The sequence below is a fragment of the Dermacentor silvarum genome, chromosome 10, assembly GCF_013339745.2.
Source record: "Dermacentor silvarum isolate Dsil-2018 chromosome 10, BIME_Dsil_1.4, whole genome shotgun sequence".
Classification (NCBI taxonomy): domain Eukaryota; kingdom Metazoa; phylum Arthropoda; class Arachnida; order Ixodida; family Ixodidae; genus Dermacentor; species Dermacentor silvarum.
Window position 1 is genome coordinate 154,882,714 of NC_051163.1, and position 12,859 is coordinate 154,895,572.

The window sequence follows — 12,859 nt, forward strand, 5'->3', positions numbered from 1 at the left end:
TGAAAGTTGTAAAACTGTATTATAAAAGGGACATTGAAGAGTAGAGGTGTGCAAATATCGAATATCAAATTGTTGAAAATGTTGAATATTGAATCCAACATTGAATACCAGAAAATTTTTCACCTAATTTAATGCTTACAAATTTTTTTCAAGAAAACACTGTGCTGCATATGCTCTGGTGTCTCGTAGGATGACATAACAAGGTTGTAGCATGCTGTCAATAATTTCGATACAAAGAAATCAAGGAATCAAAGAAATCAGTACGATCTACTCTTATTAAAGGCAACTTCAATTTGGTATGCCAGCATTAATTACAGCTCAGTTCTAGTATATGAAGGTCTAGAAAATATATACACAGCAGAACCTCGTTCATACATATTCAAAAAATATGCAAAAAATAAACGTACGATCCGGGAAAACGTACGATCTGAATCCAGTAAAAATTGAAGCTGACAAGCCCATATTGAGGTGCAAAGGCAGAAAACATTTATTTCTACCAAAACATAGTTACAGTCGAATCTCATTAGTTCGAACTGACGCTGTGGTCCAGTCAAAGTTATGTGTATTCCAATGGGTGAGAACGCTCGGTAATTCGAACGCGAAAGCATTTACGACGGTTAATTCGAACATAACCGCGCACCGACAATGCTTCGCGTTCGTAAATGCTCGTAAAAGGCCGGCCAACGAAACTGCCCACGCCGGCAAACGCCCGCTTCTCGATAACGGCAGAAAACGAAACTCCGGAGAACTGGTGCCGGGCCGGCTGGAGCGGCGGCGCCTGCACGGCGGTGGGCGCACACGGTGACAGTCGCAAGTGAGGGAGTTACGAGGGAGGGCGAGCGGAGCCACTAAAGCGGCGGAGTTGCCGAGGCAAAATCCGCTTCCCTGCCGCCCTCCTCCCTTACATTCCACAATCTCCGCGTGAGCCCTTCGCCGTGCGCCATGCCGGCGCCGCCCGCTCCCTGAAGTTTTGTTTACTGCCGTTATCGTGAAGCGAGCGTTGGCCGGCGCTGGCAGTTTCGTGGCCCTCGCTCGCTATGCACACCGTGATATTTCACGACTCGCACTCAAGATTCTGGTTTCAGCCTCACTGGTTGTTCGTTCGCACCACGTGCCTTTCTCCTCCATTTCGGCTCTCTTCCGCGAGCACTCCTTGGGGTGCCCGTGTGAGGGGAGCGTTCGCCGTCTCCGCTGACTTCCGTACTCCCAGGCAGCCGCACTGTAACTGGTATTTCGTTTCCAGCAACTGCACTATAAGCGATACGTGCTATGGGAAAATTAATGGGAGTAAAAGACCGCACTATATCTGGTCCTGCACTATAAGCGGTTACGTTATAAGTGGTCTATACTGTAGGTGGCAGACGACAGACCAGTGAAAAAGGAGGCTGGCTTGGGGAGCCTGTCTCCTCCTCACTGTGTAGTTTCAGCCAACCAGCGGCAGCCGAAATGGACAGTCCACTAGGACCCTTACAGAATACCCCCAGCCTGCAGTCCGTGGAAGGAAATATATGAATTCCCGGTGTTGACAACATACGTTGTGTACTTTGTGCGTACGTGTGCATGGCGTTGCTGTGATATTATTTTGCAGTTACATACAATTTAACAAAACCTGCGGTATCGTGCTAATGGCTAATAGCGGCCAAAACATCAAGCGAGTAGCAGACATCTGCGGCTTCCCCTAGCGGAGACAGCCTACAAGTTTGGCACAGCAGCACCTTTGGGTGCTGTTCACCGGAAAAGCTTCATGCTCCCCCATTTATTCACACACCTCTTTGGACACTCTCCCAGTATTTTATTGTACACTCTGCTTTATGGTGTTTAGTGATCCGAGCCTTTTAATGCAGTTAGCATTCTTAGGAGCTTAGGGGACAGTGGACACACGTTAATTTCCCTTTGAAAAAGCTTATTTTTCGGCCTACCCTAGGAAGGTTTTCAAGGAATAACTGTACCTCATAGTGTGTGATGACAGTATTTACCAGATTCCAACGTACGCTCTCTCTCTTTCTCTTTTTGTTTTTTTGTCAATTTGGGCCAATAGTTTCTTGCACGGTGCAGTCAAATACGAAATCAAAACCCCCTTTGCGACATTCGTATGCTTTACCTCATAACACAGCTGTACTGCGGCGAAGCTGACTTCAACAACTGTGCAGCAAAGCTGACTTTAGGAAATTTGCCGTCGTTGTTTGTAGTTTATTTTACCACATAAGTACACTGATGTACATAAGCGGTGGGGATGGCGTGATAAAAGCTGACTGGTCCCATCTCCCCGTTACCAACAGGCAGCAACATGCAACATATTCATTGTACATACTTGTGGCCAGATAAAAAATATACAGTAAAACCTCGATAATTCGAACTCGGTTAATTCGAAATTTCGGTTAATTCGAAGATTTTGAGCGGTCCCGTCATTCTCAATGCAAATTCAACCGGATAATTTGAATGGCCCGCGTGGCTCTATTCGGATAATTCGAAGTTTCCGGCTGGTAGCAATGTGCGGCGGTTAGGTTAGGGCGCTCCGTACAGTCGCCAACCGATTTTCTGAGCTCGTGGGGACTGAAAAATAGTCCGAAAAACTCGTTAGGCAAAGAAAATTATTAGTGTGGCTTAAAAAAAAAAAAAACTCTAGTAATGCCCTGCCTCATACTACGCTTGGAGGGGATCGACTTCCTTGCGCAGCAGTGACGTTGTCTCCGTGTACAGTCGACACGAACGTCACCGCGTTGGCGATCTCCGCCAACGGAGTTCACCATGGAGATCCAAGAAACAAGCTTCGCACCGCTTAGCTCTAACGAAGGCACAGGAGGTAGCGCCGATCATTGAGACATGGGTCTCCGAGACACCTGCTCAATGTACACGCCGCGTTCAAAATAGTAACCGAAACTTTAGAGATAAAAAAAAAAGAAAAAAAAACTCGCCGAGTTAACAAGCGTGGAGTCAGCGCGCCGCAGCAGCGAGCGAAGATTCGTGCGGTCTATCGCTTCTGCGGCGAAAGCACAGCGCATAGGTCAGGGCCGTCTGGAGATCGCTTTCAAGATACGGTGCGCGCGAGAACCCGCTCGGCGTGTTTACAAATGCTAGTAGGCACAGCGGGGGCGTGGCACTGCGGGTCATGTGACTTCCGCTTAACACGGGTTGCCATGGCAATCGTGAAGCTCCTAGGTGCCTAGGGACGTAATCGCTTAGGGACTTTTGAGGCACTGGTCTATACTAGAAAGGAAAAAGACAAAGTGCAGTACTCTGGAGCGTTTTATCAGCCAAGGAAGAGCGGCCATGGCCTCCGAGACAGGAGGATGGCGCGAGCTCTCTATTGATAGCGCGCGCCTTCCAATCTTGGAGGCTATACAGCGAGCCACTGGAATCCAAGCCAGTGCAAAATCCAACATGGCGGCCTCCAAGATTGGGTAGTGTGGCTCGGAAAGAGTGATTTTTAGTCCGGGAAATCGACCTTTGGGGTCTCAATTCGTCCGAAAAATTGGGTGCGAAAATGCATGAACTCAATGGGAACCCTGACGGTGCATTTTTGAAGTCCGGTATATCCATCAAGTCCAAATTTTTGAAGTCAAACAACCCCACGCCCGCTTTCGCGGCAGTTATCGATTCCGTGAACATCGTTCGCAACTTTGTTGAGTGCAGTGCGGGTGATATTTGTATGCTACGTGCTGTGAGCCAGCTGGAGAGCATGGCACTAGGGGCGGCGAACTACCGCACCAAGTAATCCCGCATCAGTGATTACTTCCGAATAATCTTTCTCGGACATGGAAAATAAAGCTGGTTTCTTTTTGCGGCAAGTTCTTGCTTGTTTTCTTTTTTTTATGCATTTCGGTTAATTCGAAAATCCGCTTAATTCGAAGAATTTTCGTGGTCCGACGACCTTCGAATTATCGAGGTTTTACTGTATATACGTACATACATAGATGCAGCAAGAGCAGAAATGTCACAATTTTAAGGCAGTAAAGAATACTTTTCAAGCGAACAAAAAAAGAAAACAATTATAACATTCACAAAAATATTTGCAATAAGGTGTTTTTGGATACATGACATATGTTTTCATCACTTAGTTTGTATTTGTTAAGCGTTGGGGAAGACAGTAGGAGGAGTGTTTGAAGGCCGTAATTTGTGGGTTGGCGCGGAACTGCCCAGTGTTCAGTGTATCGATTCAGGCGAAAAGCTGGATTCTGTTGCAAGCTTGCAATGTTTCTGATATGAGTAATACCCTTAGTCATATCATGTTTAAAAGTGCATATAAGCTGATACTCGTAAAGTTGGTCTACTCGTAAAATTTGTTAAGGAATTCTTCGCAGACTCACATTTTGAACAAATAACTCTTTAATTGAGAAATAAGAGAAAATAAGATGAGTAACAGCGTGCGTTACGACTGCTTCCATCCGGGTCGCCCTCCTTCCTTTTTCCCATGTTGCCAGCCTAGCATTTCGATTCCGCTAACACTTGGCCATTCCTGGCAGCGAACTGTCCTCAGTTCATGTGGTGTAGTCCCGAAGATACGCAGGTCTTTTGGACACACGTGTGCTACGTCTCGGCACGCTTTCTTCCTCGTCGGAGCTTGACTGGTCGAACTGTTCCTGGCATCTTCCACCCCATCTCTTCAGTTGGCTGATGTGGGCAGTTGTCGAGTAGACCCTTTTCCTTCCGTTCATCTCGGTCACTCTGTAGGTGTCTGCTGGAAGTACTTCTATCACAGTGAGTGGACCTCTGAACTTCTTCTGGGTTTTTGTTGGGGCACCAGTGTGCTCTGGAACGCAGCGCATGACCACTATGTCTCCAACACTCAACTTGTCCGCTGTGAAGTGACGCTTGTCGAAGTACTGCTTCGACCTTGCTTGCTGGCTCGCTATGTCCTTTTGAGCCATCTCTTGAAGTTGCTCCGGGCAGACCCACTCGTTATTCTCAGTGTTCAGCCATCTGAGGATACCATCCTGCATCCTTGGTTGATATCCATGCAAGAGCTTGAAAGGGCTAGTCCCTGTTGAGGCATTGTAAGCAGTATTTAGGTAACTTTCTACCTCCTTGATCTTCTGATCCCAATCTTTGTGAGCTGGGTCCTTGATTGTAGCCATAATACACGGTACCACAGTTCGGTTCACACGCTCCACCTGGCCATTAGCCCTTGGATGGTGTGCCGAGTTCAGTGTGTGAGCCACACCATTTTCCTGACAGAAGGCTTCGAAGCCGTGGGACGTGAAACAGGAACCACGGTCCGAGATGATGCGCTCCGGTAGTCCAAACTCTGTTATGAAGTTCTGCATACACTGCAGTACATTTCTCGCCGAGGTGTCGCGCACAGGGTAGAGGCGCACAAACTTGGTCAGATTGTCCACCAGCACCAATATCCACTGGTTCTTCTTGGAACTTCTCACAAACGGACCAACGTGGTCCACATGAACAACTTGAAATGGTCTCTTCCCAGGTGGTATCGAGTGCAGAAGCCCAGGCTTCTTTCCTCCTGGTACCTTTGGGATTAGACATTCAAAACACATACGGATGTGCTGGTCCACGTAGCGCTTCATCCGAGGAAACCAATAAAGTTCCTTGATTTTTGTCACCGTTCGGTCTGTAGCAAAATGTCCCTGTAAGTCATGAAACTTGACGCACAATGTTTTGCGCATGCTTTTAGGCATCACAAAAGGAAGTCATCCGTCTTCTTCAACATAAAACAGTTTTCCATCTCTCAGCCGTAAGTTCTTGACTTTGGCACTCTCTTCTTGGGTCCTTTCTTTGACTGGCTTCTCCAATATTTGGGCGAGCTTCGCCAAGTCCGCATCAGAGCGTTGAACGATCACAACTTGGTCCTCCAATGTCATGGTAAGGCACACTTCGATCCTTGTCTCAACAACCTCATCAAGCGTGTCCTTTGGCGCTCCTACAGGTTCACGACTCAAATAGTCCACATGTGCCATTTTCTCTCCTGCTCGGTGCTTCACCTCAAAGTCATACTCTTGAAGTAAGTCGAACCACCTTGCTATCTGTGGTTTAAGAGTCTTGTGCGCATTCAGATACACAATTGCTTGACAATCTGTAACCAGCGTGAACGGAATGCCTAAGAGAAATGGACGAAGTCTTTCCATACTCCAGACTATCGCCATCAGCTCCAGTTTTCCCGCATGGTAATTCCCTTCAGCATCAGTGGTACCCTTACTGACACAAAACACCAAGTGCCAGCGTCCCGACTCATCTTGTTGAAGGATCATCCCCGCAAGTCCATGTCTGCTTGCGTCCGTGTGGAGCTCTGTCGGAGCCAAAGGGTTGTACAACTTCAGAACGGGTGGTGCTGTCAGTTCCTTTCGGAGCTGGTGGAAAGCTTCCTGCTGCTCCACTCCCCACGTGAACTTCGTGTCTTTCTTGGTCAGAGAAGTAAGTGGTTCTGCCTTCAGGGCATAATGGGGAATGAACCGTCTGAAAAATCCCGTTAGACCCAGAAATCTCCTTACACTGTGAACATCAGTTGGCGTGCTAGCGTCCAGTATGGCTTGTTGCTTCACTTCACCTGGCTGCAGGTAGCCTTTCGCAATCTTGAAGCCTAAGTAGTCGATTTCCTCACTTCCAAACACACACTTGGATATTTTCAGGGTTAGACCAGCAGCTCGCAGGGCATCCAGTACTTGTTTGAGCCGAACCAGCAACTCTTCCCAATCCTTGGCTGGAATCAGCAGGTCGTCCATGTAACACAATGCTACAGTGTTACGCAGAGATCCGAGGACCTTGTTCATTAGACGTTGAAATACAGCAGGACCATTTCTCAACCCGAACACCATACGTTCAAACTGCCCGGTCTCATCAGGCGTGATGAATGCAGTCTTGGCCTTCGATTCCTCACTCAGTGGAAGTTGAAGGTATCCGTTTGCACAGTCTAACACACAGTATATCTGTGCTCCGGAGAGTCGTTGCAGCTGGTCGTCAATGTTTGGCAAGGGGAAGTGTTCCGGCACCGTCTGGCTATTTAGCCGTTGATAATCTATGACTAGACGATTTTCTCCATTCTTCTTTTTCACGAGTAGTACTGGACTAGCGTATGGCGAGGATGTTTCGGTTACGATGCCAGTCGCCTTCCACTCCTTGACAATTTCTTGGATCGCTTTTCTTTCCTCTGCGTTAGTCGTGTACGGTTTGCAGCTGACTGGGCTGCTTCCGGGATGCTCCGTGATGATCATCTCTAGTTGGTTACAACACCCCAACTCGGACAAATTCAGCGCAAAGCAGTCCCTATATTCATTCAGCATTTTCAGCAGTGCGTCAACTTGCTGTTCATTGACATCCTTCCCGACGTTTAGCATGCTACGATCAATGGGCTTCTGCTGAGGCACAGGTCTCACGGGTGTTAGCTCTTCGCTCCCTGATAGCAGTTCAACGTGAGTAAACAAACTCCCCTTGATCAGCTGTTGGTCTTCATCCTTGTCGTTCAGCATGGGTATCTCAACCATTCTGTCTTCGACGTGAAGTAGTATTCCCTTACCCGTTCCTGTAGGCAATATAACATTTCCTTCACTATTATTGGTCTCCACTGTCACCCAACACCGTCCTTTTGGGCAGCACAATGGTCTCCTTGACACGAAGTGACTCCTTCGAAGGCTTCATCTGGGCAAGGTCAATGTTGCAAAATGGAAGATCGTCTCGGTAGCCAATCCTGAGTTCATCTCCCATGCGTAGGTATGCAATGTGGTCCTGTTCCGTCCAAGTCCTACCAACCAGCATGTCCACAGGCAAGGCACTGTTGCGAACGATAATCACCTTGACCTTACGGCATAACACGTCATCGATTTCTATGTCAACCTCCGAGGTTCCGATAGACTGCACTGTAGATGTATCAGTGTTCCCCAACCCATACAACGCTTGGGCTTTGCACACAACTTGCAGGTTGCACTTTTCAGCCGCTTGATGACGCAATATACAGTCTGAACTTCCCGGGTCAATCATCACGGAGAGCTGGTGAGTACCATTGATGATCGCAGTCTTCAGGAACTTGGATGGACCACTGTCACTTGTTGGGTCCTCATTCACCATGAAGTTCCCAGCAGGGTTTGTTTTTGAACAGTCTTTCGCTATGTGCCCGTACCTTCCACAGCTGTAGCATTTTCGCTCTGACGGATCACGCTTGGGAGGCTCTGGCGTTTGCTTCGGTGGTCCCCCACCACTTGCTTGATGTGTGACACGTGCATTTGTGATCACTTGCTCGGTTGGACGCGTGGCATTCCAAGATTTTGAAGGCGGAGGCTTCCCACGAGATGTCACGCTACCTGGGTCACCACCGTGTGGCTTGGCCCCTGGATACTGCTGCATTCTAGTTTCAGGTTATTCGCTCTAGTCTTCGCAAGTCTGCCAGCAATTCGTTTTCGTCCTCGTGATCCTTCGCCGACATTGAGATGCATGCATCTTTAAACCGCAGCCCCACCAAAACTTGCTCTTTGGTATCCTGCATACCGAGGCCCAATGCCTTGCATAACAATGTCTTTTCAAGAAAGTATGCCGTGATGGATTCTCCCTTCATCTGGACTCTTTCTTGCATTTGCTTCCACTTTTCGGCCGTGCTTGTCTGGCCCACAAAAATCTTTTTGAAGGTGATCTTGAAGTCCTCCCACGTAGTAAGGTCATCCACACGGGCCTGAAGCCAAAATCGAGCAGGTCCCTTCATGTGAAGCCTGGTGTTTTCGAGTCTGAAGCTGTCCGGCCAGCCGTGCAGGACCTGCCATGGAATCGATACTCTTCAACCACGCCCCGGCTTCGTGGCATGAGCCCTCGCCGTCGAAATCCTGGATAGCCTTATTTAGGTCCGGCATAACGTGGAACGCTTCAGGCTTCCTCTTGATAAGCTCCAATAACCGCCGGTTTTGCTCCAGCAAAGCTTGCATCATTTCGTTAGTTCCGCCGCTGTCTGCCATCTTGGGCGTTGTCTATACGCCTGTCTGGGCGTACACACAGTTTTTCACCAACAGATAAACGTCTAGGCTTGCCAACGACACTCAGAGCGTCCATACGCACGTTTCCGAGGCGGCACAACGGCTCAATGTCGATCAGTCACAGAACGGTATCGTAGCGTCTCGCAGGCGTCACTCAGAGCGTCCTCACGCACGTTTCTGAGGCAGCACGAAGACTCACGTTTCGAAGTCGGTACTTCACGAAGACGGTACCGTTGTGTCTCGTGGACGTCACACAGAGTGTCCGCGAGTACGTTCAAGGCGTCACACAGTCCCTTTTCCGGTCAGTACCTCACAAAGACGGCACCAACGCAGCGTCAGTTGAAAAGTCAGCGAGCGTCACCGTTGTCGCAATCCCCCGACATCGGTTTCCAGGGTCGCTTTACCACAAAGGTTTCGGTAAATCCTACTTCTGAGATGTTAAGGAATTCTTCGCAGACTCACATTTTGAACAAATAACTCTTTAATTGAGAAATAAGAGAAAATAAGAGGAGTAACAACGTGCGTTACGACTGCTTTCATCCGGGTCGCCCTCCTTCCTTTTTCCCATGTTGCCAGCCTAGCATTTCGATTCCGCTAACAAATTTTAAACTTCCGGAATACATCGTGTGTGTGTGGATTGTAAGGCAAGTCTGAAATAGCACATAAAACATTCTTTTGGAGTGAAACTAAATTACCTAACAATCTCTTAGTACTATTTGACCAAACCAGATGACAGTAGCATAGATGAGAAGCCAATAGTGCGTTATAAATCGCAAGTTTCTGCGGTATTGGTAGTAACCTCTGGCATCTGCGCAACATACCTAAAACTTTACTAAGTTTATTTTGTAAGTAATCAGTATGGTGGTTCCATAGCATCAGTTCATGAAAGATAATGCCTAAAGTTTTAGCTGTAGCGGAAAGTTCTATTTTCGTGTCATTAATTGTGAGGCACTGAGCAAGATCACAAGGCATTGTCATTATCGTAGTAAATGTGCTGTTGTGTTCAAAAATATAGCTATGACAGCGGAATTCATGTACTGGAGCTGACTTTTGAAGCAGTCACTTGTCTAAACTGTTCTGCAATGAGCTGTGCAGTATTTTATTACTTTAGGAGCAGCTACTCTTTCCGTTTACCTTTCTTGTCTGCGAAAAATTTTCAGAAGTTGCTTATTGTTAATGGCAGCAATTTGTTTTTAAGCTGTTGAACATAACAAAGGAAGTCTTTGAACAATACTTTGGAAGTCCTTAATACCCTGGATTTTCTTTCTTTTTTTTTTTTTTTGCCGCCAGTGCCACAAACTCTGCTTCCAGTAATTTTTGATGATGGTCTGTGCTCGTACTTGAGTGCAGACACTGTCCAAATAATTAGATAAGAATGAAGTACTCTCTCTCCTGTGTACCTTGCATTGTCAGCTGCAAACAATAAGGCTGCGGGACATTCTCTTATTTCCCTTTCAACATTTAAAATACAGTGTATTGCCCTTTAAAAGACACGCTTGCCATATGGCGGTGCACAAGGCAGTTGTAAATCGGCACTGACCCGACAGAAGTTAAGCAGCAGTTGTGCGCTGTTCATTACATATGAAGTGTACCTTCTAAAGCTTGTGCATATCTCCTCAAATTTTTTACTTTTAATAGCAAATTTTATCTAGTGCTAGCTCAGGTTCGTGAAGCCTCTTGTCCGAAGCCTTTTGTGTGTCACATGTGCCTCCGAGATGTGTAGTCGCACAAAATCTTACTTGTGATTGCAATTTATGCTTGCATTTCACTCTCATTCTTCTCATTTTGTCTGAAGCCTTTTGTGTGGGAAAAGAGGCAAATGTGTGCACTCAAATCTCCGTGGTAACAGCCATCATTTTCTGTGTGCCTGCTAGATGGTGCACAGCAGCGTGTCACGACAAATGCTGACGCTTCAGTGACACATTGTAGTATGTGTGCGTTGCCAGCACATCAGTGAGCACCTGGTGTGGTGTGATTGATAAGCAAAAGCACATACATCATTGGCACAACAGTCAAATGTCGTATAACAAACACAGATGTAACAAGTTATCACATATCCAAAACATAAATATTTCTGGCTAACGTTTCTGGCTTGTGTAAAAATATTGTGTTTAATGAAGGCAGTAGCGTACCCAGGATCTCTGCCAGGGGGGGTTGACAGTTTGCCAATACCATCTAAATAGCACTAATTTCAATTTCTTCACGGGAAATTGTCAAAAATTGCGCTTTTTGTGAGTGTGCAGACGATTGCGCGTCTTACATCTTAGTTGCAGTACTCAAATGCGCAAAGAAAGAAAAGGGGTTAAACAAAAGAGGGGGGTTAAGTCGGCCTCAGGGGGGGTTACAACCCCCCCCCCCCCACCCCCCCCCCCGTCGGTGCGCCACTGAATGAAGGTATCTTTGTGTCAGATGCGACTCTGTTATACTGAGGTTCAACTGTATGTGCAAGAAGTTACCTGCGATACAGTAGTGCAGGTCGAGGCATCTCTCCTTTATGCCTCTCTCACTTTCTGTATGTTCAAGAATGAGCTGGTCTTGCCATCGTAAGCCCTTTCACTTGTGGTTTTATGTGAAGAGTCTTTAATCTTTTTGTGTCAGTAGTTTTTTGCTATCACTGCAGGCACTCCTAAACCTACATGTTCCGAGATCGTGCAGAGCTCTAAGTGGAAGACCTTTTATTTGTGTATTTCCTCAGGTGATTGGCACACGGCATACGTACTGCTATACGGGCCCCGCATCCTCGAAGTGGAAGCGGATTGATCTTCAAGCCACTAGGGAATCCAACTTTCAAGATGCCTTTCCGCCGTCGCCACCTCCTGAAACACCAGTGCTGCCTGCCTGCCTCTTCCTGTCCCCGATGTCACTCTGTCGTCTCTCTTACTCCCACCCCCCTTGTATGATTATTTCTTAAGCTACGCTTTCCAAGACATCATGAGAAACTGCCAGCTTAGACTGTATAAAGAAAAGCCTTAGAAAGCCTGTCTTGAATGCTGAGCATGCATGACTGGCTTTTTACGACCAGTTCGACAGGAGAGAGTAAAAGATGGCTCGTACGGCATTGCATCAGGGCAACGAGGGAAAATGGACTCTTCCTTTTTGTTTTTTTTACCACTGCCCAGTGTGGGGTAGTTGTCTAAAAAGAAATAAAAAGCTCAACCTAAGGCTTTCAAGCCTTGCTATCGCTGAATCAAGATGGTGTATTCTTCTCTCTCGCCTTTTTTTTTCCCCACTTTTTTTGGGGGGCATTCACCGAGTTGCGAGTTCTCAGTGGGTTCGTGTTGAATGTGGAACCTTGTAAATACGATCCCATGTCGTACAATTTCCTAGCACCAACGTTCACAATTAAGAAAACAACAAAATGACACTGTGCAGTTATGCTTCTTTTTTTGTTGGTTAATATGTTCTCGTAAAACTTAGTCTTTCAGCACCAACAACGTTCAGTACGTCGCCAAACTGCAGTCGCAATACGTTCTCTGCCTGCTGGCATCACAAAAATGGTGCGAGGCACGCATGATCAAGAGCAGTAGGCGCCCATCACAGCAGCTTGCCTGCAGTATTCGCCCGCCCATGTCATTCGCGTTTCTGCATCTAGTTCCTCGTTTGTCCATAGTTCCCTCAATACAGTCAATGGTCCTCGGACGTGCCGGCCGTAAATAAGCTGAAAGGGAGAGAACCCGAGGCTTGCCTGTGGGACTTCTCCATATGCAAAAAGCAAAGGGGCAAGGTATCTCTCCCAAGATCGCGGTCTCTCTTGGCACATTCTCTTCAACATCATCTTCAGGGTGCCGTTGAACTTCTCGACGAGACCATTTGCCATCGCATGGTAGGGTGTCGTCTTGAGTAGCTTCACTGAGAGCAGTCGACTAACCTCTTTCATCAATTCTGAGGTAAAACTTGCTCCTTGGTCAGTGACTATTTCTTTTGGCAAACCGACGCGAGAAAAAATCTCG

At 47.1% G+C, this 12,859-nt stretch overlaps 1 protein-coding gene and 1 pseudogene across 1 annotated transcript in view; one reads left to right on the forward strand and one right to left on the reverse strand.

Moving 5' to 3' along the window:
* The window catches only part of LOC119431102 (ubiquitin carboxyl-terminal hydrolase 14-like), a 60,483-nt gene extending 48,387 nt beyond the window's left edge, over positions 1–12,096 (forward strand). The window contains 1 exon segment of the mRNA XM_037698580.2: positions 11,605–12,096. Within this exon segment, the coding sequence (XP_037554508.1) occupies positions 11,605–11,669 (65 nt within the window). The 3' untranslated portion in view covers positions 11,670–12,096.
* On the reverse strand, positions 4,411–8,891 carry LOC119431103 (uncharacterized; annotated as a pseudogene).
* Positions 12,097–12,859: the final 763 nt, after the last annotated feature.